The sequence below is a fragment of the Lolium rigidum genome, chromosome 1 (genome assembly GCF_022539505.1).
Source record: "Lolium rigidum isolate FL_2022 chromosome 1, APGP_CSIRO_Lrig_0.1, whole genome shotgun sequence".
NCBI lineage: Eukaryota > Viridiplantae > Streptophyta > Magnoliopsida > Poales > Poaceae > Lolium > Lolium rigidum.
Window position 1 is genome coordinate 352,283,257 of NC_061508.1, and position 24,808 is coordinate 352,308,064.

The 24,808-nt window shown below is 46.0% G+C and overlaps 5 protein-coding genes across 5 annotated transcripts; 3 read left to right on the forward strand and 2 right to left on the reverse strand.

Annotated features, from left to right (window-relative positions):
- Positions 1-990: 990 nt before the first annotated feature.
- LOC124684613 (DDB1- and CUL4-associated factor 8-like) lies at positions 991-3,686 on the forward strand. Its single transcript, XM_047218889.1, has 5 exons — positions 991-1,086; positions 1,345-1,596; positions 1,703-1,846; positions 1,929-2,618; positions 3,163-3,686. The coding sequence occupies exons 1-5, from the start codon at positions 991-993 to the stop codon at positions 3,439-3,441; spliced, it is 1,461 nt and encodes a 486-aa protein (XP_047074845.1). The 3' UTR covers positions 3,442-3,686.
- A 151-nt stretch (positions 3,687-3,837) lies between these two features.
- Positions 3,838-6,144, forward strand: LOC124684614. Its single transcript, XM_047218890.1, has 4 exons — positions 3,838-3,957; positions 4,043-4,176; positions 4,376-4,621; positions 5,791-6,144. The coding sequence occupies exons 1-4, from the start codon at positions 3,861-3,863 to the stop codon at positions 5,947-5,949; spliced, it is 636 nt and encodes a 211-aa protein (XP_047074846.1). The 5' UTR covers positions 3,838-3,860; the 3' UTR covers positions 5,950-6,144.
- Positions 6,145-7,513: 1,369 nt separating this feature from the next.
- Positions 7,514-10,625, forward strand: LOC124684615 (probable hexosyltransferase MUCI70). Its single transcript, XM_047218891.1, has 3 exons — positions 7,514-7,695; positions 9,298-9,982; positions 10,153-10,625. Exons 1-3 carry the CDS (start codon positions 7,690-7,692, stop codon positions 10,518-10,520), a joined length of 1,059 nt encoding a protein of 352 aa, XP_047074847.1. The 5' UTR covers positions 7,514-7,689; the 3' UTR covers positions 10,521-10,625.
- A 354-nt stretch (positions 10,626-10,979) lies between these two features.
- Positions 10,980-13,348, reverse strand: LOC124701963. Its single transcript, XM_047234067.1, has 3 exons — positions 13,229-13,348; positions 11,836-12,288; positions 10,980-11,754 (listed from the first exon to the last, which is right to left on the reverse strand). The coding sequence occupies exons 1-3, from the start codon at positions 13,346-13,348 to the stop codon at positions 11,167-11,169; spliced, it is 1,161 nt and encodes a 386-aa protein (XP_047090023.1). The 3' UTR covers positions 10,980-11,166.
- Positions 13,349-13,968: 620 nt separating this feature from the next.
- LOC124701953 (protein FREE1-like) lies at positions 13,969-18,444 on the reverse strand. The gene is made up of 10 exons (XM_047234058.1): positions 17,640-18,444; positions 16,918-17,004; positions 16,695-16,826; positions 16,430-16,576; positions 15,940-16,005; positions 15,750-15,860; positions 15,019-15,108; positions 14,631-14,664; positions 14,467-14,543; positions 13,969-14,372 (listed from the first exon to the last, which is right to left on the reverse strand). The coding sequence occupies exons 1-10, from the start codon at positions 18,354-18,356 to the stop codon at positions 14,295-14,297; spliced, it is 1,539 nt and encodes a 512-aa protein (XP_047090014.1). The 5' UTR covers positions 18,357-18,444; the 3' UTR covers positions 13,969-14,294.
- Positions 18,445-24,808: the final 6,364 nt, after the last annotated feature.

A 24,808-nucleotide genomic window follows, 5' to 3' on the forward strand; every position in this document is an offset into this window, starting at 1 on the left:
ACCAAGGTTTGATGGGCTAAATGTCTTGCTGAAATCAAATTTTGTCTCGGCTGAAGGCTGGGTCGTTGCCAGTCCTTGGCCGGCGATATTGAATATATGAATGATGAATGATGCTGTTATTGTGGCGAGGATGGAGGCTATGTCAGGCTACTGTTTGAAGAGTTGTTCCTAGTTTCCTGGGATAGTTGGACACAACAAGCCTTCAGACTTAGGAAAGCTCGTGTGCTTAGTTATTAGGATGTGTGCAATTCTCTTGTGTGTTTCCTTATCACTCTTTCAGCTCATGTATATATTATTTTAATGCAGTTAATCGTCTTGATGTTAAAATGTTTCGGGACAACGGTTATCTGGTGACTTGGCATCTTATCTATTATTGTATATATATTCCATCTTATCTATTGTTGTATATATATTCTCTAGCAGTTATTGTGGCAAGTATGGAGAATGTGTCGAGCTACTAACATTACTATAAAATGATAGTAGGTAGATATGTTCAAGTTCTTGCTTTTCTGATGTTTTTTTACTCCATATAAGAAATGTTAGGTTGACTGAAATTACAATTTTGCACATTTTTTTTGAGAACATAGTACAACACCGAAGCTCACAAACACGCATGTACACTCACCCCTATGAACACGCGCACACACCCTACCTCTGTGAACACCTTCAAGGGACCAAGTCGGCATATCTTGAGATTGACGAAGTCACCACTGAAAGCATAGAGCCGGCATAACTCGTATAGGATGTTCTTTTGATGGGTTTGCCAGGATGTTCATCTGGTTAGCCGTTGGGCGGGCCCAAAAGAAGTCCATGCTAGGGCCCAGGCCCAGCAAATGCACGCTTTGGGGAAGGAACCGCTGGATCTGGGCCCTTAGTTCTGAGATGAATGGGCCAGATCTGACCTCAGTTACCGCCCCAACCTGCGACTTCCCCTTCCGCGAAGACCATCTCAGAAAAAAAGGAAGCCGGGAAACCCTCGCGGCGGCGGCGATGCCGGCGGAGGGGACGAGGATGGCGGGGCTATGGGAGCGGGAGGTCGGCCGCCTGCAGCCCAAGCGCTTCGCCAACGCCTTCATGGCTTCCAGGGTCCGCCACCCTCTCTCTCCCTTCCTCTCCGCTCCTCTCCATCCGCCTCGAAATCGAGCAGGATTGGGCCGACCTAGCGTAATTTAGCGCGGTTAACCTAGGCGTACATCGCTCTCGCAGCACCCCGCTTGCCAATTTCATGGCGGGTCATCATCTTCTTGTAGTAGTTTGCAGTTTTTTTTTTGAACCTGTAGTAGTTTGCAGTTGACCTGTTACTGTTGCTTGTAACAATGAGAATCTGCTTGTGTGTCTCTGCAGGACTTTGTGCAGTCCCTCGGCATTCAGAAGAGGCTGCGGGAGCACCGGGGCTGCGTGAACACCGTGAGCTTCAACAGCAGCGGGAGCCTGCTCCTGTCCGGGTCGGACGACATGACGCTGGTGCTGTGGAACTGGGAGGCGGGGACGCCGGCCACGAGCTTCCACACCGGCCACGAGAACAACGTGCTCCACGCGCAGTTCATGCCCTTCTCGGGTGACCGGAGCATCGTCACGGCCGGTGCCGACGGGGAGGTACAATACACACACCCGAATCGACGGTTCTATGTTTTATCTTGTGCGTCAATTTTTGTCTGCTCATATGGTCATGGTTTGGCCGTTTGTCGCGGCGGTGAAACAGGTGAGGCATTTGCAAATGCGAGAAGGCGGTCCTGTGGTTGTGGACAGGTTCGTCGAGCTGGAGTATCCGGTCCACAGGCTGGCTGTTGAGCCGGGGAGCCCGCACACGTTCTATAGCTGCGGGGGAGATGGCTCTGTGTGGCATGTAAGTTCTTACCAGGTCGCTTCCTTCATTTGTAAATTCTTGCCGCAGGGTTCCGTTGTCGCTGACTCTGTTTTCCTCCCAGTTCGACCTAAGGGGGAAAGAGGCCACCAAGCTCTTCAGCTGCCCGTCTATCAACGACAAGACAACCAAGATCATCGAGCTCTACGCTGTTGCCATGGACCCGAGAAACCCGTGTTATTTCGCAGTCTCTGGGTCCGACGAGTACGTTAGGCTATATGACCGCCGTAAGAATTTTGTGAATGGGGATTCCATTTTCGGTACCCCAGTCGAGCACTTCTGCCCTCCGCATTTGATTGGTCAAAACAAAGACGGGATAACCGGCTTGGCTTTCTCACAGGCCGGCGAGATGCTAGCATCCTATAGTTATGACAACATCTACCTCTTCGAGAGAGAGCATGGGTTGCACTTCAACAATTTTAAGGTTGGCAAGAAACTCCTGATGGATGAAACCATGGGCGCCACATTACCTCAGACTTTCAAGGGACACCAGAACATGCAAACTGTCAAGGGTGTTAGCTTCCTTGGTCCCAATTACGACTTTGTTGCCTCCGGATCAGATTGTGGCTATGTATTTATTTGGAGGAAGAAGGGCGGGGAGCTTATACGTGTGATGAAAGGAGATAAACGGATTGTGAACTGTGTTGAGCAGCACCCTTCCGAGAGCATTTTTGCAAGCAGTGGCATCGATACAAGCATCAAGATCTGGGGAGCTGGTGGAAGTGAGGACCCCTCCGTTGCAAGCTTTGACGAGGTTTGTTCTTTGTTTTTTACTAAACAAGTTGTGTTTCTTTCCGATTGTTGTATTCTTCGGATGCAGAACTTGGTAGGTATGGCCTAATATGCTGGGTAGGCTTGGTTCTGAATTTATATATGGGGCATTTATATATTTTTTGTTCGAGTCATGATTACTCGTTAATAAAGCTCAAGTAGTGTATGACTCCTGTGTCATATTTTCTCATATAAGTTTTGGGAAATGAAAAACCTGGTTCATTTGCACCCTGACTTAATAAGTTATTATATTAGACTCAAGACCCTGTCCAAATCAAGTAGTATGTGAGTTGTGTTGGCATTACAACACCCATGCTATGTTATGTGTTTTCTGTTTTGGTATACGGTGTTCACCACGTTGTAAGCACCACGTCGTCTCTGTCCTAGTACTTCTAACAGAGGCTGTTGGAACTGGGCCGAAAAACCCTGTGCTGCGGCATCTGTCTTCTGTCACTGCTATATCAAGTGATGCGACTATTTGATCGGTAAACCGACGTTGACAATTTAATTTTACTCTTTGATTGAAGGTTGACGACCCAGACCCGTACCTCTTCAGCATGAGCAGCGACTCCGACAGCTCTGTTTACATGGACGACTACATCTTCGCCCCGGTCTCCGGGTCCTCCGACGGCGAGGACGAAGACGACGATTCCTCCGGCGAGGACACCACCAGCAGCGATGAAGAGGATACGGAGGAAATGGCAGAGGGAGACGAAAGCGAGGAAGAGGATACGGAAGAAATGGCAGATGGAGATGAAGGCGAGGAAGACGACAAGGGCGGCGACGGCGACATGGATGATGAATGACGGGAGAGCCGGTGGTATCGTCGCATTTTTTCCCCTGTGAGCTGATCAATGATCAGATGTAGGATTCTGACTTCAAAGAAGGGTGTGCCCTTGGGTAGGTAGGGTGTATACGAGGTTACTGTTAGTGTTTATTTTTTCACTCTGCAATAGGTTTTTCTTTGTACATATACTCTCGAAGATAGTTGAGCAATTTGATGTAAATCTTTCCTGCCAGTGATTTTGCCTGGTAACGATAACAGCATATGAACAGCTTTTGATACAGTTTGTAAAATGTTTGGATATGTGGCATCTCTGGTGGGGCCACAGGCACAAACGTGTACACAATCCTCACCCGCTGCTTCCGAAACGCATTTCTCTCCCGATCGGCGACAAAGGAAGGAAGGAAAAAAAATCTGCTCCGACTCCGAGCTGCGCCTCCCATGGAGTCCGTCGCGATCGCCACCACCTCCCGCTCCCTCCCGATCCGCTTCCCGCCGGCAGCGCCGCGGCGGCGCCGCGTCTCCGTCGCCGCCAAGCGTGCGTGCTCCCGTCCCCACAAGTTCTCAGTTCCCACCGTTGCGGCTCGCGGCAGTGCTGACGTCCCCGTTTGTGTTGTGTGCAGGGCGAGACGACGAGGCGGACGGCGAGGCGGCGAGAGGCTCCAGGACGTCCTCAGCCGGCGGCGGCGGGGGCGCCGGGCGCCGCGAGCCCGCCGGCCTCGCGCCGTACGGGCTCTCCGTCTCGCCCTTCTCCAAGGTACGGGCCCCTTCTGCGGGGGTGTCATCCGGTGGCCTGCCCGCCCCCCGATCTCACCCTCGGCCGCCGCGATCCGACGCGCCCCGCTCGGATCCGCGCGCGAATTTGTTTCCCCTGCCACCGCCGAATCAAACTCGACGAGTTGATTCGCGCGATCTCATGTTGACGGGCGCTGACCGGGCCGCCGTGGAATCTGCAGGACGCGGCGATGGGGCTGGTGATGAGCGCGGCGACGGGGAGCGGCTGGACGACGGGGTCGGGGATGGAGGGCCCGCCGACGGCGGGCGGCGCGGGCCGGCCCGAGGTGTCCACGCTGCCGTGGTCGCTCTTCACCAAGTCCCCGCGGCGGAGGATGCGGGTGGCCTTCACCTGCAACGTGTGCGGGCAGCGCACCACCCGCGCCATCAACCCGCACGCCTACACCGACGGCACCGTCTTCGTTCAGGTACTGTTGCTGCTGCTGTCATGTCTCATGTGTAGTGTCAAGTGCTGGACAGGGGTCCAGGTTGAGCTCATCTGAATCTGTTTTAAGCAATTGGGCTTGCTGGTGGTTATCCTTGCTTCATACTGTACGATGACAAGAGGTGATGAATATTTAAGCATAGTAGTGTAAACAAATGGAGGTTATTCCATAAAACAAATGGTGGTTGTCCTTGTTTTATACTGTATGATGACAAGAGGTGATGAATATTTAAGCATAGTAGCTGTAGTTAACAAATGGAAATTATTACCATAAGACATATGCTCTTGCACAGAATTTGTTCTCTGGCATCTGTAACATTTTTTAAAGGAAAGGCCTTAGCCCGGCTTTATATATAAAGCCACGGATGGCAGCAAGTATCAGTCATACAAGAATCCGATTACAACCCACACCAACTTAACATAGATCATCCCCTCACCCTCAGGTGCAGACAAAGTTCAAACACACGCTAGGGAAACAGATTAGTCTCTTAGTCTTGCATACGGGCTCCTCATGGGATCCATCACCTCCTCCAGAGCTTGCTTGTCGCCTGGCTTGCTAAGCAGCTTCCAGTCCTGCAGGTATATAGTCATTTTGAATATGCAATCTGCCCGGCATCTGTAACATTGAGCCTGAAGAGGGCCAGTCCATCTTGTATCAGAAGAGATGGCCTGGTACTACACAGATGAAAATAGCAGGCTGTGCTGTTTTAACCTGATACATGTTCATGTTATTCTTTCAGTGCACGACTCTGTTCTTTCGGTTAAATAAGCAAAACTGTTTGCGTTTAGTCAGCCAATAGATTGTAGGAACCTTTAATGCACTGATGTTACACTTTTTTGATATAACATAGTGGTGATTTTGACATACAAACTTGCTTCTGCATTAAGCTAGTATAAGGATGCTTTACTGGGTAGTGTCAAGTTGCGGTCTCATTACTTATTCATTGTAATAGATCCTGATTCTAAATATGTTACCAACCAACTTTTTTTATGCATTTTTTTTTTCATTTTTGGGCAAATATCTGCATTAGTGTTTTTTCTCATGCCTTGTTTTTCTGCCTGTTTACCTGATTGTCTTTGTATTATCAAAGCAACTCTTGTATTAACCTACGGATCTGCTGAACCATGAGTGCCTTTGTTATTGCATATCAGTGCTGCGGCTGCAACATATTCCACAAGCTGGTGGACAACCTGAACCTGTTCCACGAGATGAAGTGCTACGTCGGCCCGGACTTCCGCTACGAGGGGGATGCGCCGTTCAACTACCTTGACGGCGGCGAGGACGGCGACAACATCTTTCCAGTCCTCTAATCTGCGTCCCGGTGCATGACGGTGCTCTAATTTCGCGCCAGCGCAGTTAGCTCTATGTTAATAAACACTAGGCTGTATGTTGGTGTGGAACGGCGCCGTTCAGAACTTGTATATATGCAGTACAGATGTATATAAATAGCACAAGTGCAGTGGATAATGTGATGATAATAACAAGATACCGAGAATTCACTGCGTATGTGTTGCCTTTGTGTCTACTTGTTTTCTTCGGATGTCTTTGGAATGTGATGATTCTGTAACATTATTATGACATTATTCTGTAACGATCCCAGAGTTCAGTCTGCAAACGCCGGTCTAGGAAAAGTAGTACTGATATTTCACGAGCAGAGATACGAATTTATCCAAAATTCAGTTTAAAAAAACACTGCTATTTCAAGTACGTACACAAATTTCTCAGATTCCAAACGAGGCTGGTCAGTAGTAGTAGTAGTTCAAAAAACAGGAGAAGAAAACGCAGCCTGTTCTTTCTGCTCCCACTCCAGTGGAGTGCCTTCCCAGATTCCTTCCTCCAATTCCAATCCGGCCAACAGAGCGGATCCTGGCGCCGCCGCCGCCGCCGCCGCCGCCGCCGCCGCCGGAACCCTAACCCCTCCGCCGCCCGCCACTCCCACTCCACTCCCGTCGGAGCGGCAATGGCGAGGCGAAGCAAAGGTAACCAGGGCAACACAGTCCTCCCGAAAATTTCCCGCACTCTACCACCACCACCTACTTTCCCCTGATCTAATCGGACCGGCCGCAGGCGGCGGCGTCGGCGGCGGCGCGGACGCGGCGGCGAAGGGGGACGCGATGCGGGCGGTGTGGCGCAGGGGCGCGGTGCGGCTCGTGCTCGCCGCCGCCGTCGCCTGGGGGGTGCTCGTCCTACTTGCCCTCGCCTTCCACCTCTGGTCCTGCACCTCCTCCGCCTCCTTCCTCTCAGGTCAGGCCCGCTCCCGCCTATCACTCTCTCCTGCTGCCGGTCGCAGTGCTGCCCCTGGTCATCGTGCTTCCAGTTTGTTGTTAGTCGCTTGATTGGTTGATGATGCCTTGCTGTAGCGCTGCTATCCGTGTGCGCATTGGTTTGAAATGGGAGAGTTCAACGTGGGTGTTTTGTGATCCCGGTGACGAACTTGGGTGCTACTTTTAGGTGTAGATATTAGTTGACAGGCACAGATTTTTCTGATCAAAGGTTACCGCTAATGCTCGTGACTAAAACTTGATGCTGGTCGATTAACTTGCTTATCTCCTTGACACACGCATTAGCCGCCTCTGTTATGATGTTCTGTGCGTGCTTGTTCAAATCCGCATCCTCAAGTTAAATATATCTCCTCGGCATCTCTGTTGGGACTGCCTATGACGACCCCTTCGTGTCACCCTGACATGGCTTTCTATGTTTCGCGTCCGTGCAGCTCTCTGCAAAAACGACAGCGAAGTTCTCTACATGGCTGACCCAACGGGCCTCTCATCGAAACCGCTCCACCGTAAGATCCGCGGCTTGCAATTTTGCAATGGTAACGTGTCCTCTTTCATGGTCTAAACAATTGGTGGGTCCTTCGTTCTACAGGTTGCTCGATACCCGTCGCGGATGATCCGGATGCTGTCGTGATTCCAAAGAGGACTCCGAATGCGATCGTCAAGAAGCTGTCGTATCTAACAGTTGACAAACGGGACAAGGATTCTCCGCCGTTGTTTGGAGGACGTCAGAACTGGAAACAGAGGGAGGAAAGCTTTAAGCTCAATGCTACCATGAAGGTAATCGGCTGGCTTTAACACATGTTTATATGTCATATTTATTTCTCTTAATTACCGAACAGAGTGATAAAGATGCGGCGAACAGCTACATTATTTGAATTTCAGTAGATTGTCAGTGAAACATGTATGGGTTTATCCCGACTTCTAAACAAGTGGATATGGTAGTAATGCAACTTGCATGACTAACTCAGGAATTGCCCCATTGAGCAGTCTTATTTTTTAACCGAAAATTAATATTCTGAATATTTGATGTATTACTATGTGCTTGCTCTGCATGTTGGCATCTTATAAGATTAACCACTGTTGGGGAAATCGTTAACTGGTAACTTATCGGTCAGCTGGCGAGTTGGGGATTAATGGACTAATCGGCCAGTTAATCAATTTATCAGCCGATTAATCAGTTTATCGGCTACTCGGTGGCCCTCCGAGTAGGGATTAATCGGCCAGTTAACTGGTTAATCGGCCGATTTTTTTAACAGTGAGATTAACGGACAAGGCACGCATGATGTGTAAGGTGGGTTGGAAAAAAATTAAGCCCATAATTTACCTGATACTTACTCGTTTTCAATCTCATAGAGTTTGCTTGCTAGAAATGATAACATTTCATTGTGGGAAAAGTATGCACACTATTAAGTTTATTGTTTGCACATATGTACCCATTGACTTGCTTTTTTTCTTTGTTTGACCAATTACATAGTAAAACACATATCATGACTAGAATCTGTACTAAAGTTAGGTTGGGGGGTAAGTTTGAAGTGCTTGCTTCCAAGATAAAATATCAACTGCAGTTTATTCATTGTGTCTAAAGAAAATTGCACATTGTCCTTCAAAGGGAATAGCTTACTCCAACCTCTTATCTTCATCATGTTCTAAATCTTTGGTTACTAATGGTTTATTTTTAATTCACTGAAGCTAATTACCAAAGAAAGTGATACAGGTGTGGGAAAGAGCTACATTATCTTCAATTCAGTAGTTTACTCTGAAACATCCATGGATTTATTGTTACTTCTAAATGTGTGGGTCTGATATTAAATCACATGTCTGACTCTAACGCAGGAATTTGCCCATTTACTAGTCTAAATTTTAACCGAAAAATAATATTCTGAATATTTGAAGTTTGATATTTCACTATGCACTTGTTCTGCATATGTGGAATCTTGTTAGCTTAACGGAAAAGGTGCACATGATGTGCAGATGGGGGTGGAAAGTGGAAACATCCTTAAGCTCGTTGTTTACCTGAAACTTGCTCTGTTTCAATCTCATAGAACTTGCAAGAAATGGTAACATTTAATTCTGGGAAAAGTATGCAGAAGATGAAGTTTATTGTTGCACGTTCTGTAGTCGATGTCTCTTTTTCCATTCTTTGAGTAAGTGGAGCACGTAAAGATACTGGAATATGTACCTGAGTTGGAATGGTGGTAATCTTATCAACTGCAAATTTATTCATTGTGTCTAAAGGAAATTGCACTTTGGTCTTCAGAAGGAATAGCGTACTCCCACCTCTTGTTTTCTTGATGTTATGAATCTTCAGCTATTGATGGTTTATTTTAATTTACTGAACTTTCTTCCAAGTGGATGATCATGGTTTGTTGTGATGCTCAGGTGCACTGTGGATTTATGAAAAACAGTGGCGCAGACATGGATGATGTTGACATGGAGTACATACAGAAATGCAAATTTGTGGTTGCCTCCGGTATTTTTGATGGTTACGACATTCCTCATCAACCATCAAATATTAGCCTTCGGTCTCAAAAGTTGTTCTGCTTCTTGATGGTGGTGGATGATGTATCCCTTGACTTTATTGAAAAGAACGTCACTGTCAGAGTCGACAATGCAGGGGGGAAATGGGTTGGTATATGGCGACTTGTAACATTGCATCACCCTCCATTTGATGAACCTAGAAGGAATGGAAAAGTACCAAAGATATTGACGCATAGACTGTTTCCTCGAGCTTGGTATAGCATTTGGATTGATGGGAAAATGGAGCTTATGGTTGATCCGCTGCTTATTCTTGAAAGGTTTTTGTTTCTGAAACCTCAACCAAGGTCATTTTGCTTTGTTGAAGGCCTGAAAATAGATTTACCGCTGTTAATTCTGTGCAGATACCTGTGGCGGGGGAAATATACATTTGCTGTGGCTGTCCATAAGCACCATAGAAGCATATATGAGGAGGGTGATGCAATCAAACGGAGGAAGCGATATGCTCGGCCTTTGGTCGATCTTCAGATGAAGATATACTATCACGAGGGGATGGAGCCTTGGGAAGCAAACAAAAGGATGCCCAGCGGTGAGTGGATATATGTTTCCCCCACTAAGTTAGACATCTATTTGAATCCGTTAAGCAAAGCCTAGGGTGTTGTTTCTGAAATAACTGATGCTTCACTCCGCATCTTCTGTATTTCTGTTGTGCTACCATAGTCGCCTCAATCCCCAGTGCTGATTAAACAAAACTTGCAGATGTGCCAGAGGGAGCGGTGCTGATCAGAGAGCACACGACGATAGCCGATCTGTTCAGCTGCCTCTGGTTCAACGAAGTCAATCTTTTCACTCCTCGTGACCAGCTCAGCTTCGGCTATGTGCTTCATCGGCTCGGAGACGCTCTTAAACTCTTCATGTTCCCCAACTGCGAGTACAATTCATTGTTTGTCTTGCACAGACACACAAGGGAGCACTCGTCGAAGGTCGAGTGGGCTAAGACGATCGACGAGATCGTGAAGAAGGGATTGAAGGAGAGCAGGGGAGGGTTGGGGCTGTGGACTCCGTATCCCGCAGACCTCAGCTCTGTTGAACTCCCCGCTGTAAAAAGAACTTCACAGGCATCATGATATTTTGTTGTGTAAAGTAGAACACTCCTTTTTTGGGTGGTGTGAGCAATGTAATTTGATGTAGATTCTGCTGCAGATGAGATACGAATTCACTACAGGTTAGTTCTTTGAATTCTGTTACTTTTGACAAAAGTTGCAACATTAGTCTGTAACTGTATGTAAAAAATGTCGGTGGAACAGATCTGATATTCAGAATCGTTATTTCAAAATTTGGGAACATGTGACCATAACCATTCCAGACTTAAATTGCCTTGAATATATAAATAGGAGATATAGTGTCTGAATGTTCATCACTAGAAAAACAGAAAAAACGCCACGATATCAGAACATAACTTCCTGCAACAACAGCTATAGTCGATCAGGTTTTAAACCCCTGAAGTACAAGACAGCAATAACAAGACTAATCATAATTCAGCTAAAAAAACAAGCCTAATCATAATCTTAGACAATAGCGAAGACGAACCGCACTCTCTTTGCTTATAAATAATCGTCATTCATTGAGATGTAGCAAAGATGTATCGCACGCTCTTTGCTTATCGATATTTGTCATTCATGGAGACGATACAAACAATCACTTTTATATTCTCTGATCTACAAAATGTTGTCTCTACATGCTCATCAGGAGCATCCCTGAATGATCCAGGCCTCACAGGAACCAACTTGACTGGAGCACCAAAGATGGCGCGCACCTCCTACCATCCAAGCTGAACACGAAGCCAGGCTGCAAGGTGGCCTTCTGGCCCAGATGCAAATTCAGAAACCCTTCCAGCTGGATCTGTTCTGGCGCCCCCTCGGAACAACCTCTCCGCACGCTCACGCCCCAGCCTAGGTCATCGTCCGGCATATCTGACAGCGCAACAGCCCATTTCAGCTGCTTCGGGTTCGACCTCTTCACCTCGACCCAGGCCCCGATCCTAGAGTCCTCGTCGAGCTTCAGTTCAAGATCGACACACCCTCCAGCAGTCGGTTTGCGCTTCCGAGGAATTACACACGGTCCGTGCACGGCCGCAGACATAGTCAGCTTCATTTCATCGTGTATTCGACATGAGATCTGCCCGAATCCGGTGAAAATACTGCTGGCTTCACCTGATGAGCTTTTCACAGCTGTTGAGACCAGCTCGGCGAGAGAAGCTGCAAAGTTCTGTGACTTTAGTATCAGGCCAGCAGCGTGCTTGTGGCGCTTACGCAGCAACGGTGGCCTCAGCGAGGAACGGAAGCTGGGAAGCCAGTGTCCCTGTCAAGAAAACTGGCACCTGAGATATTAGCAGAAAAAGTGATATGTGCGTGAGTACAACTGCATGGACGAGGAAATTACCTCTCGGATGCTTGGATCAGTTGAAAAATCATCACACCTTGCTCCTACTGGCACAGCAGCAAGAGAGAAGTTGTCATTGACATTTGCCAGGTACATCACCTTCGACAGCACAAGAGGGCTCCCAACGAGATCATTTTCCTGAAATAAGAATCTTGAGTCGGTGGCAAGCTCTGCCACGAGAGAGTCCTTCTTTCGAACAGTGGTGTGGAACGCAAACTGTGAACCGATGCCAGGATTTGCTTCGGAGGTATCTGGTGCTGTGGATTCTTTGTCTTTTAGCGCTAGAGCTCCGGAAAAATTGACGAGGCCCTTGACCCGGGTGCTCTCTTCTGCAAACGGGCCGATCTTACTAGACTTGAACAGCGTGAGCACCTTCTCGACTTTCTCCTGCCTCTCCCTCAGCTGCATTATGTCGTAAAACGCCTGTCGCTGCAACCGCTTCAAGATGTCTACCTGATGTTAAAAAGGAGAGGATAAATGATAAGAGATCAATATGAGTTGGCTCTTTCTTGTCATTGTCTTCCGAATATACATGGAATCAGAGGACAGACAGAAAGCATTTCTACGAAGAAAGAAAGGAGAATAAGAATGAGGTAGGCTACCAATTGGATACCCACTTCACAACAGGCCATGATGCTGAAAGATGTATGTTAGAAACAACAGTGAGTATCTCAAAGCTCACAGAGGAATAATTGTGTTTCTCGCTGATGTAATTGAGACATTTCATCCCCCATACTATTTTTTTTCAAAATTATTAGATTTCGTAGATAGCATAATCGCAGATTTCAAACAAATGTGCAGTCATAGACCCTTATAGATCTTCAGGGCTGGTCAATGCCAACAAAAACACCCCCCTTGCAGGTTTTATCTACTGTAGTAGCCTGTGCCCTGCAGGTTCACTAATAAATCTGAAAGAAGCTACTTCAGGCCACAACAATTCAGTTCAGCAGTTGTAATTAAGCACAAGACATGATCATTTTTACTCGAGATGGAAAAAGAATCCTTCAACCGGACCAAATCGCTTGAAAGAGCCACCTATGTATGCCAGCAGCATTGTTCTACTATCTTCCCCTCCACAGAAACCCTCACGAGTACCATCAACATATCATTACAGATCTTCAGGACTGGCCATTCCCAACAAAAACACCTTATTTTCAGGCTATCTACTCTACTCTAGCTTGGCGTGCACCACGATAAGCAACCATTCTCACCTCGGTTGCAGGGTATTTACTCTAAGATCGTTTGCCAAACACTTTTCTTTGGCAAAACTCTACGCGAAATACATCTGAAGGAGCTAATTCAGTCACAGCGAGTCAGTTCAGGAGTAAAACCAAGCAAGAGGGCGATTCAGTTCAGTAAGTGGGTGCCGGCGGCAGTGGCGGGTCGCGCTTACCGAGTTGGGGCCAGACTGCCGAGGAGGAACGGGAGGGCGGCGGAAGGAGAGGAAGAAGCGCCTGGTGGAGTCGGCCACGCCGGCGGCCCGGTCCACCGCGCACGCCCACGCCGCGTCCATCCTCGCGCGGCGGCCGCCACCCGCCCGCCCGCTGCTGCGTGTTGCGCCGCCTTGTGTATTGCCCTCCGCGCGCCTGTGGCCGCTCGCCGGAGCGCCGCCGGGGTTGGGGGTGGCGTGAGGGAAGGAGTAGGCTTTCGCTGCCTTTTTCGTCAGTCGGTCTCTGCTGCTTTCGCCTGGTGGCTTCGAAGCTCGCCGGTTTTGGGCCGCGCGAGCATAGCGGGCCGGGCTTCCGGGCCGAGTTCGTACGCGTACATTGGGCCGAGTTGGGCTTCAGGTCTGGGTAGAGAAATTGCAGCAGAAAGAATATCGATGCTTTTGTAACAAATTCAGCAATAACATTTTCCATGACAATTTTAATACAGTATTTTGTGAGTAGAGGTTTGACAAAGCCCACATGCATTCTAGAAACCAAGTGAACTGTGAGAGGATGACATGTCGGCGCTTTTAAAAATAGAAGTTCGTAAAAGTATACATAAACTAGGAAGACATGTCGGCGCTTTTGGTAGCAAATTCAACAATAACATTTCCCATGACAATTTCAATATTTTATTCGTATTTTGTGAGTAGAGTTTTGACAAAGCCCACATGCAGAAACCAAGTGAACAGTGAGAGGATGATACTAGAAAAGGAAACCTCCTAAAACAAAAGGAAACATGTTTGAGTTGCAACGGGTCAAACGGCGATGCACATTACATTACACACATCTCATGGAACTTGGAAGCTGTACAGTTTAGAGTAACACAGAAGGGATAGCAACGGACAGCGTCTCTTATTCATATCTTCCTTGCCTTCTGGACATAACTGTACCGAATCACCGCATCGATTCATATACAAGGACCAAAGGTGTGCACTAGACGAAGGTAGCCATGGAGACGATGGCGGAACAAAGCAGCGGCCTTCATTAGAGCGAAGATTTCTCCGGAGATCAAACTCTGCGCGACGGGGGTCAACGGGAACTGACGAGGAAAGGATGTTGGCATACGCCGCACTCTATTGTCTCTGAACCGGATGCCGGAACCTGTACCTGTAGGAAAAGCTGGGTTAGATACCATGTTTCGACATCGGTACTGACTGAACGAATGTTATCCGTAGTGGGATGGCATGCAGCTGTGATAAACCTGAAGGTGTACTGTGCAGATGGGGCATGCGACCTCTCGCATTCGCTTGCCAGAAGATCCATCCGAAGATCGCGAGCCTGTCGAGGAACCAACACATTTATAACAGAATAACGGACACTGAAGAGGACGCGTCTGAAATGGAACATGTATATGAAGACACAAACCTGAAGATGTTTTCTTATTTATATCCATTGCTTCCTGTATCAGACCAGATCAGAGATTGTGTCATGTCAGCATTATTTTTTCAAGTATGGAAAGTTTGCGAGGTAATCAGAGTTTTCCCATATTTTATCACTCCTTTCTACATGCCTGATAATATAGAAAAGAAACAAGTGCAGGAAATCATAACACAAACACCAGGACACCCTACAGTTTATACTCTACAAGAAACATGCGTGATGTTCAGTAATGTCATTTCCTGGTTCCATGTGCTTCGCAGTACTGAATGGTCCGGTAACATAGTATGTTGAGCCAAGTACATGGTATGTTGTATGAATATTGCAAGCTCTACTAGCTGGCTAAAGAACCGAAATAAGAAACCAAAGCGCATACCTGAAGTTTTTTGGCAAGATCCTCATGACTGTGAACAATAGGTCGATTTGCTGCTTCCTTTGCACTGTTCAGTCTTCTAGAAACTTCAGCCTATCAGAATAGGAAAAAAAAACATGGCACTGTTATCATTCATTGAGAACTCAGAATGGTATAAACCTCTCCCCAGAAGTAATGGGGTAAAGGATGGAAGAAACAAGAAACATAGGCATAACGGCAAGAAACATAGGCATAACGGAAAGGGGGCTACCAGTCCCAAGTCCCAACACTGCACATCAGTGCTCAAATAAGAAGTTGGCAGCTGCTTTTGCCCTTAAACATGATATACTTCGCCAAGAAAATGTGGTGGTATTGACTGAACCAAAACTTAAGAATGGTATACCCATTTTTTTTTGAACAAAGACAGGCGCCGGAGGCGCCAATTTCATTCAGCTCAATGAAAAAATACAGACACTAACATGGCACACCCTCATTTCCCCCAACAGCACAGTAACAAGGAAGCATAACTAAGATATGATTCCAATTTGCATGAGTTCAACACCTGTTCCGGCCTCTTGGTGATTTAAATGACCAGTGGAGCCCCAAGTCAAAGAGCTAATAGCTATTAATATCTCAAGCCTCAAGAGGTTGTTTAAGTGTACATGCTCACTAAGCAACACATGCACCAAAAGATCTGCATAGCATAAATCACAACTGCGACTGCAATATAAGAGCATGAAGCAAAAGAACACTACCATGCATTTGTCGCAAACTCGGACTGGTTGAGAATCAGCATCTGAATTTAGAGGAGTCCTTCCTTGGGTGCACTTATCGCAGAAAACATCACCACAGTTTCGACAGTGATGCTGAATATACAGGTTCACGACATTAATTAACGTATCTCAAGTGTACATCATCAACATGTCAATAGTAAACTGTTCTTACCCTGCGGTTGAAGGCACTGAAGTCTCCCGCACAGCCGGTGCATTTATTGACCGCTTCATCTGGGACCTGACAGTAAGATGCAGAAAACAGGATATTATTATTACTAACAATAGAGCCTATCAATATTAGGTAAGCAAATTATATATGAACTCTAAACTTTCTTCTAAAGAGCTTTCGTGCATTTCTAATTGAACTGCGATATCTATAGAATTAGTTTCTGCAATATATGTTTGCAAATGCAGTAGAATAGAAGTTCAAACAGTTCATCAACAGTTATTAACAGAATCTGTATAATGGTAGAATAAAACACAGCATGAGCGTCATTCGTACAAGCGAAATGACAGATTGAAAGATTAACAGACAATAATTGAGTTACAGAAGGATATAATTGGTGCATCTCCAAAATTTCACATTGCAAATAAGCAGGTAATAATTCAATAAACACTTACAAGCATGCCTCATTTCAGATGGAGGCAGAGAAAGAACTTACCCAGTGGTCTTTCTCCTCAATCATGGGCTTCATTAAGTTCCTCCAATCAAGGAAATTCTTCCTCTTCTCAGTTTGCGGTTCAGAAGGGCTGGCAGCATCACTAACTGCTTTACTTCTCGAAATGCTGCTTCCACCCATCTCCTTGAACTGTAGTACAGTAAACTTAGTGTCAACTATTTTTTCCATAAACAACAAATACCAACACCTCAAAATCAGAACAAACTGAATCATAAAACAGAAAATATCATCAATTGCAGATGCAAACCTGCACAGACGCAGCTGTCACAGTGTCCAGAATGGTGTTGGTTGTATAGCTGCTTGACTTAAGCCTTATTCTTCTTGCTTCATGATCAACTGAACTCTTTGACCAAAAGGCAAATATAGAAGAATCTAACACCTAGATATAGAAGCTACCAGACTTAGTCAAGCAAATCTTAAGAAGGAAAAAAAAGTTTTAAACTTTGATGGAAGAAGAGCTTGTCACTTACATCCCATCTAGTTACATTCTCAAGGGAATATATCCTCAGTGTTCTACTAGTGTTGGGATCAAGCATCCGAATCCCATCCAAACCAACCTGCATGAGGTACAATAGGGTAAGTAATGATTAGCAGGGATTACTGGTTGATTACTCTAGGCATTGATGGACCAAGCACAACAGCATAACAACCCTACCCTACTCCAGTACTCAATGAAGTCAGATTTTTCGAGAAATTAAATGAAGACTGATTGCTAATCAACAAAATGACCATCTCATAATTCCTGATATAACATCCGGTTGATTAGCTAGTAACTAACTGCACTTGCCCTTTACTCTGAGCTAGATTGCATGCCACAATTGTTCATTTTTTTCAGGTCGAAACCCACCTATTAAATTGCATAACCTCTTCAGCCTCTGCAAACAGTTCTATGGAAAGCAGGTCCAAACAAAGCTCGTAGCGCCAGTTTGGTAAAGCTAGATGTTTTAGCCTTCCTCTGAAAGCATAAATTGGTTAGTTATTATCAAGTTCACCCGCTTCTCACTATCTACCCATGCTACACATTTTTCATCACAAGTTCTAAACAACTGTCTGACGCTACACTAAGGCGCATTCCTACTGAAATCAACAGAGCTCCACCATGATCTAACATTATAGGATCAATTTCACAGCTAACTATCCACTGAGAAGCGCTATGCTTTCGAATAGCAATTCCCTCATGCGAGCAAGGTACCTGGCACAGCACATCCATGGGGCTACCGGCGCCCTCGGGCAGCAGCTTGACCCGGAACTTCTGCACCCCGCCCCGCACATCCTCCGACGCCTCCGCCTTGGGCACGGCCCGCACCACCTTCGGGCTCGCCGCGCCGCCCCCGCCCCCGCCCCTGTCCTTCCCGCCAGGACCGATCGACCGCCCGTAGTCGTCGAACAGCGCGGAGCCGGAGCCGGAGCGCGGCGCGGTGCCCCGCGCGCCATAGGGCTCCGGCGCGTCGCCGCCGCGGTACGCGTAGGCCCCGTCGTCGGACCAGCCGCCCGCGCTGGGAGGCGGCGGCGGGGCCGGGTAGAGCTGGCCCTGCTGCGGCGCGTACCCGTCGCCGGATCCGTACCCGCCGTAGGTGGTGGAGCGGTCCAGGGTGGGGTAGGGGGCGGGGAGGGGAGGGGGCTCGTAGGGGTAGTACGGCTGCGGGGGCGCGGTGGTCGGGGGCGGTGGGGCGTAGTGGTGGGGGAGATGGTCGGCGGCGGCGGCGGCGGGCGGTGGTGGGTAGGTGGGGTACGGCGAGGGGGCGGGAGCGGGAGGGTAGTCGTGGGTGGGGTAGGGGGAGTACGGGGGCGCGGAGGCGGAGTTGTCGTAGGGGTGGTAGGTGGGCGGCGGCGGAGCGGGCGCGGGGGCCGAGGCGGGGTACGGCGGGTAGTAGGAGGCGGAGTAGTCGCCGGCGCCGGCGGGATGCATCTCCGGCGGATCGGGGCGAGGTTGACCGGAGGTGGTGGGGAGACGGAGGAAGGAGACGACCGGGTGGTTCGCGGAAGAGCGAGTGATCAGTGGGGGCGGTGGAGCTCTTTTGCGGAAAGGACCCTGCTCTATGGTTACATTTGTGGATAAGGGCATATGTAGGGTAAGAGCATCTCTTAGAAAGCCCTAAACACTGAAAAGCGGGAGTTCGGTGCACCGATCTCGTGTTTATGGGTCGAGAAAGAGGTGGCACCAAACCAGAGCACGTAAAGCACGAAACAGTTTTGGTTTACGGGGCTCTGTTTCGCGACATCAGCTTCCGAACCCGTAAAGACATGGTTTTTCACAGAGTTGGCATATGAAACTACCAAATGCAAACAAGTGATGCGTAGTTTATAGTTTTACATCAAATGACACAATCATAGCAAATCGTTCATAGTTCATGGCAGAAAGTTGCTCAATCTCCTCACCATCTCCTCTCACCACCTGCATCAAACGGAGGTAGGACCGTCGTCACAATCATCACCACCGCCTCCATGATGCACCACCACTTACCCCTTCACGAGCTAGTCTTTGTCTCTCCATGATCTCCGCTGAGGCCCTCCTTCCAACACACCATTTGTTGCTCATTCATGTCCTTTGTGTGCATCATCACGATCTCCCTCTCTTCGGGCAATAGTTGCTTCATTGCTTTGGCAGCAGCACCGGTGGCCGCAACACCAGTTTGTGGGACCATGTGTGTTCTCGTGCGATGCCGCTTCAGGAAACTCGTGGACGCGACCAGGCTCACGACGTCGGCGGGGGTGACGAGGGTGGTTGGGGTGGAGGGAGCTCCAACGGCCATGGGAGAGGGTGGCGGGGCCCTCTAGCTAGCTCCGGTGACCGAAGGGTCGATTCGAGACTCATGCCGCCGAGATCGGGCGACGGCGGCGCAGAGGACGGTGAGGGCACGCAGATCGGCGGCGGTGGCAGTTGTTGGGAGGAGGTGGAAGTTCCGTCGCGCGCAAACTAGGGGTTTCGTTCGGGTTGCATTCGGTTCGCTCGTTCGACCCCTACAAATACCGGCCGAGTTGGGGTTTCGGTCTCGGACCGATTTTTTTTTTTCGGTTTTGACTAGTATACGATCGTTGATCTGCGCCCCTTTTCGAACCGAACCCCTAAACTAGCGGTTATTATTCGCTTTTGGGCTGTTTACGAACTCTATTAGAGATGCTCTAAAAATATTTAACCGTTGAGGATGGCAACGTTTGGCTCGAAGAAAAATATTCATGTAAATCGAGGTTTGAAATGAAAGAGCACATTTATGTGATGAGAAAGTACAAGGGTTCCGTTCATTCATAGCAGAAAAAATATGGAATTAGAATGTTCCATCAAATTAAATCCTATAAAAAGATAAATTATTTTTGATTGTTGCGAATAATTTTCTATGAGGTTCAAAATGATATTTTCCTTTAAAATTTAGGATACAAGGTTCTTACCGGATTAGCTATGATGAAATATGATCCCATGCTTTTGCAAGAAATTCTTCATAGGATTTCAATCCTACACAAATCTTGTAACCCGCGAATGAAAAGAACCATAAAATTAAACCTAAAAGATAGTATAACTTGTACTAACCAGCACTACTCACCATGATGTAAAATAGAACTACCAATATGTCATCTTTACCAATCCACATTCATAATTCTAACTGCCCGAGTTACACATCAACTTGACTGCATTCTTTTTCTTTGTCCATGCAAAAACCTCTGCTGTCCTCGTCGCTTGTGTCACTAACAAGTCCTCTCCTATTCTAAGAGGGGAAAAGTCTCATCTCCTATGTGTTCAAGAATTATTCAAAATTGCAACTTTAAGACACCTACCACCTCATTAGGTGGCTCACCATAAGCACGCCTCAGTTATTTAACTGACCTTGATGGCAAATTGCATACAAAAAACAAACAAACGTATCTGAATACTGAAATCTATTTGCAAGTCAAACAAAAACTCATACGCTTATGGCAAGGCCGGTGAGCTTTTGACATCGACAAAGTCCAGCCATGTGCATGGAACCTGCCAAAACCGGACATGTTGCACTACTCAATCCGGGGCTAGTAGCTGGGTTTATCTCTCATTTGAGTAAGATTTTTCATTTAAGGACCTTGCTTTATGGTTACATTTGTGGATGCGGGGTTTTTATGTAAGAATACTTGACTGCTGAGGACACCAACGTTTAGCCCTAAGAAAAGTATTCGTGTAAATCAATGTTTAGAATGAAAGAGCGCATTTATGTGATGAGGAAGTACAAAGTCTCCGTTCGATCATAGCATAGGAAAAATATAGGAGTAGAAACAATACAGGATTGGGATGTCCTGTCAAATTAAATCCTAAGAAAACATAAACTCCTTTTGATCGTAGAAGTAATTTTATGTGAGGTTCAAAATGCTACTACGAGATTCTCATGGTATTAGTTCCGATCAAATATGATCCCATGAATCCAAAACCTTTTGCAGGAAAATTTTCTATAGGATTTAAATCATACATAAATCTTCTGAAAATCTCACAAATCAAAAGAGCCATGAAAGTTAAACCTAAAAGCTATCTCAATCTAAGGGCCTATGCTGTAAGAAAGGACGTCAACATTTAGACCTAAGAAAAGTATTCATGCAAATCGACGTGTAAAATTAAAGATCGCATTTATGTGATGAGAGGCTCCTTTCAATCATAGCACATGAAAATTATAGGAGTACTAGAAAACATATAGGATTGGGATGTCCTGTCAAACAAATCCTATGACAGATAAACTTTTTGTTATGGTAGCGAAGTAATTTTCTAGGAGGTTGAAAATGCTATTTCCCTTAAAATTTACACTAATATTTATGAGACTAGTTCCAATGAAGTATGATCCCATGAATCCAAAACCTTTTGCAGGAAAATTTTCCATTGGAATTCAATCCTACATAAATCTTATGAAAATCCCACGAATCAAAAGAGCCATGAAAGTTAAATCTAAAAGTTATCTCAAGCTTTCTTGGCTAATGTAATTAATATAAAATTGATGGACTAACCAACTATTGTAGAATTCCAAATTTATGGAAAGGGGATAGACAATATATTTATTTTAACACTCCCTCCCACGTCTAGGCTATTTTAGTCCTTAGTATGGGTTTGATATAGGCCGCATAATCTTTTTTTTTCTAACATTGTGTGAGCAAGGTCATAAACGTGAGACCTCTTTTGGTCTGATACCATATACAATTAATGCACTAACCAACTATTCCAAATGTCCAAACTAATGAAATAAGCTAGGAAATATATTTATTTCAATAGTTAATTTAGATGATTTTCTAACCATACAATATATTCGTGATTTATTTGCTCCCTCGAGATGGAAACATCAACCGCACATGGCACCGGTAGCACCAGAGAAGACTACTATGCCCTTGAGTTAGAGAAATTACCAATGGTGATGACATGATCGGCGGCGATGGTGGTTGTGTAAGGGTGGCAAGGAGCGAGACAACCGGTTCGGTCGGGAAGGGTGATAGCCGGTTCAGACATTAAGCATGCAATTGAGTTACAAACAACGCCTTATACTTTCTAAACCTCCCTCAGTCCATAAAAGGATGTTGGAGATTTGTCTCGATTTCAATGTACCTATACACTAAAACGTATCTAGATACATCTAAATTAGACAAACGTTCGACATCTTTTTATGGATAGAGGTAGTATAATTTCTAAAGACCCTAGTGGTGGTAGCATTACTCACCATGGTGTAAAATAAAACTACCAATATGTCATCTTTACCAATCCATGTTCATAATTCTACCTGCCCCACCTACACATCAACTCGACACTATTCTTCTTTTTTTATCCATACAAAAGAAAAACCTCTGCATTGCTCGCCACTAGTGTCACTACCAAGTCCTCTCCACTAAAAAAAAGGAATACAAATTGTTGGGACACCTACTACGCGGCTACTACCTCGTTGGGAGACTAGCTCGCCACAATGCAATACGTGATCCGAATCGACCATCAAATGAACATAAATCATTTGCTGCTTTTTTAAAATCATTTGCTGATGTCTTCCTGGCTAGCCGACCTTGCAAACTGCAAACAAATTTACGAACAGGAACATCTCTGAATACTCCAATATAATTGCAAGTCAACCAAAAACTCTTAAGCTTACGATGAGGCCGGTGAGCTTTTGACAGCGACCAAGTCCGGTCAAGTGCATGCAACCTTCGCGATAGCTCTTGCCCAAACCAGCCATGTCGCACTGCTCGAGCCGGAGCTAGTAGCTGGGTTTTTCTCTCAATTGAGTAAGATTTTAAACTACTAGACAGTAGCCATCATGGTTCTTTAATTTAATCTTGATTACCGTCTATTAAAATGACACTCAAAAAAGAAACAAAGCTCTTGTCACTCATGTATATGGACACACCACAAGCTGCGAATTAATTGTGCAGCTGATGGTGACGTACTGCCTTTCTTGTTCAGTGTCCATGCATCTGGGCTACCTAGCTAAACAACTTGTTTTTGAAAAATATATAAACAGCTTAAGGTCGGCAAATACAAACATATCTTGCTTCTCAGCTAGCTAGCTAGCTGGAAAAGAATCAAATGCAGCGCAGTGGACGCCAGAGTCAAAAAAAGCAAAGGGTTTCTTATTTCCGGTGACGACACTTGCATCGATCTAGATACTGGTTCTGGAAATGACGTTGATTGATTTTGCATCTATAGACTATAGCAGATGCATGGTGCTGATCTTCTCACTTTTTGTTTGTCGTGGTTGCTCCTGCTTTATTGGCAATTGCCACGAAATGTGAGCAAAGAACAATGCACGGTGGATGAGGATTGGAAGAAGCATTGTTTATATTTATTTTGCGAAAAGAAGCATTGTATATATGTATGCATGTTTGGTTAGTTCAGGGGTGCGGACAAAGCTAAAGACTTTGGTTTAGCTGAAAATGGCCTAGCGGTGCATGGGACCAGCTGGAGAGCTAACAGACAACTATCAGTGCAGCAAAAATTCAAGGAAATATATATAGTCGAGGCCACATGCAACAACTACACCCTAGCTAATTAAACTGATCGACAAAGGCCAAACATGCATGCATGGCTCACTTTTTTTGATATTTTTTGGGAGGAGTCATGCACGACTCTTGGAAAGAAAGAAAAGACCATATTGTTATGGACACTACGGCCGGCCTACCGAGCTAATGAAGTTAGCTCACTTGTAACATCAATCTAACTCAGATTCACACGGAAACTAATTTATATGAATAAGGCTAGGTCTATTACAAAGATATATGCATTTCTTGTCATGATATGGCATCTATGTTTTATTTTCTCCAAAAGTCTTACCTCCCTCCTCGGTATCACGTGTATTATCAAAGTTGATACAAGATAGGGAATCAAAACCATAAACAAACATATATAATACATTGAATACACAACTATGATAACACATGACCTCAACATGGTAAGGAAGAAAACACTCGCGCCCGACAACACCAATTACAGCCTGTCGGGCGCAAGACTCGTACTCTGCTCTTCGGAGCCGCCACCCTACCCTACGGTAAAACAAGCTACAAATGGTGACATGGACCCTTGCCTACGCCTTATTCGCACAGGAGGAATGCCTAACCACCATGTGAACCACGAGCTTTTCCCAGTGCCGACTCATGCCGGCAACAACTAGAACCCGACAAAAGAGCCGCCAGGGATAACCGCATCGAGAAAAGTGCAGATCCGACGCTTTTTTGCGCAGCGTATGGTGACACGCCAAGCTTGTTCAAGTGCTGCAGATAAAGCTAACACTGGGATACAAATGTGCGGGAGGGCACACCATAGGCGCCGTGCTAGGTGTTTGTGGGCCGAAACTATTTGTTGTTCATGTATATGTAATTGCGTGCACGACACAAAATTAGTGCCCCATATGATCTTTTGTGGTGCTATATTTTAGCATGATGTTTTTAGTTAATTACGTTAATTAGTAGAAATCATAGATTACCAATGGAAATTACATAAATCCTAGCACAAATTCGAATATATCATGTAACATAGCATCATACTCATACATCATCGTAGCACCACAAAAGTTAGAAGCGATCCAAATAAGTTTTGATACGTATATCCATCACATAGGTTTTCATGATAAAGTGTAAAATCACACAGTTTGACTCACACAATCCCTCGACCACCATGAAACTCATTTCATCAAGGGTAACAAGTCTACGATGAAGAAGTGATTATTGCTTGGCCTTCAGTTGTTCATCCAGTGGCGAACTCTTAATGAACAAAGAATAAAATGAAGTGTAAATCTCTTTTGCTACAATGAAAGAAACATGTATGCGTAGTGTGTATGTACTAGCTAGAGGCCTAGGCTTACATTTCCCTAATCCAAGAGTAGAAGTAGTCTTAAAGTTCAACCCAAGAGCTCCATCTGACTTATGAACCAACAAGTTAAT

Bases quoted from the DNA above. Each gene is read 5' to 3' on its own strand.
- LOC124684613 (XM_047218889.1), top strand. From the start codon at position 991: ATGCCGGCGGAGGGGACGAGGATGGCGGGGCTATGGGAGCGGGAGGTC. The intron at 1,087-1,344 runs GTCCGCCACCCT...GTGTCTCTGCAG, and splicing joins ACGCCTTCATGGCTTCCAGG to GACTTTGTGCAGTCCCTCGG. The intron at 2,619-3,162 runs GTTTGTTCTTTG...CTTTGATTGAAG, and splicing joins CCGTTGCAAGCTTTGACGAG to GTTGACGACCCAGACCCGTA.
- LOC124684614 (XM_047218890.1), top strand. From the start codon at position 3,861: ATGGAGTCCGTCGCGATCGCCACCACCTCCCGCTCCCTCCCGATCCGC. The intron at 3,958-4,042 runs GTGCGTGCTCCC...TGTTGTGTGCAG, and splicing joins CGTCTCCGTCGCCGCCAAGC to GGCGAGACGACGAGGCGGAC. The intron at 4,622-5,790 runs GTACTGTTGCTG...ATTGCATATCAG, and splicing joins ACGGCACCGTCTTCGTTCAG to TGCTGCGGCTGCAACATATT.
- LOC124684615 (XM_047218891.1), top strand. The intron at 9,983-10,152 runs GTGAGTGGATAT...CAAAACTTGCAG, and splicing joins AAACAAAAGGATGCCCAGCG to ATGTGCCAGAGGGAGCGGTG.
- LOC124701963 (XM_047234067.1), bottom strand. From the start codon at position 13,348: ATGGACGCGGCGTGGGCGTGCGCGGTGGACCGGGCCGCCGGCGTGGCC. The intron at 12,289-13,228 runs GTAAGCGCGACC...TTTTAACATCAG, and splicing joins GGCAGTCTGGCCCCAACTCG to GTAGACATCTTGAAGCGGTT. The intron at 11,755-11,835 runs GTAATTTCCTCG...TTTTCTTGACAG, and splicing joins CTGATCCAAGCATCCGAGAG to GGACACTGGCTTCCCAGCTT.
- LOC124701953 (XM_047234058.1), bottom strand. From the start codon at position 18,356: ATGCATCCCGCCGGCGCCGGCGACTACTCCGCCTCCTACTACCCGCCG. The intron at 16,827-16,917 runs GTAAGTGACAAG...TTCTATATCTAG, and splicing joins AGAATGTAACTAGATGGGAT to GTGTTAGATTCTTCTATATT. The intron at 16,006-16,429 runs GTAAGTTCTTTC...TCTTACTGTCAG, and splicing joins TTGAGGAGAAAGACCACTGG to GTCCCAGATGAAGCGGTCAA.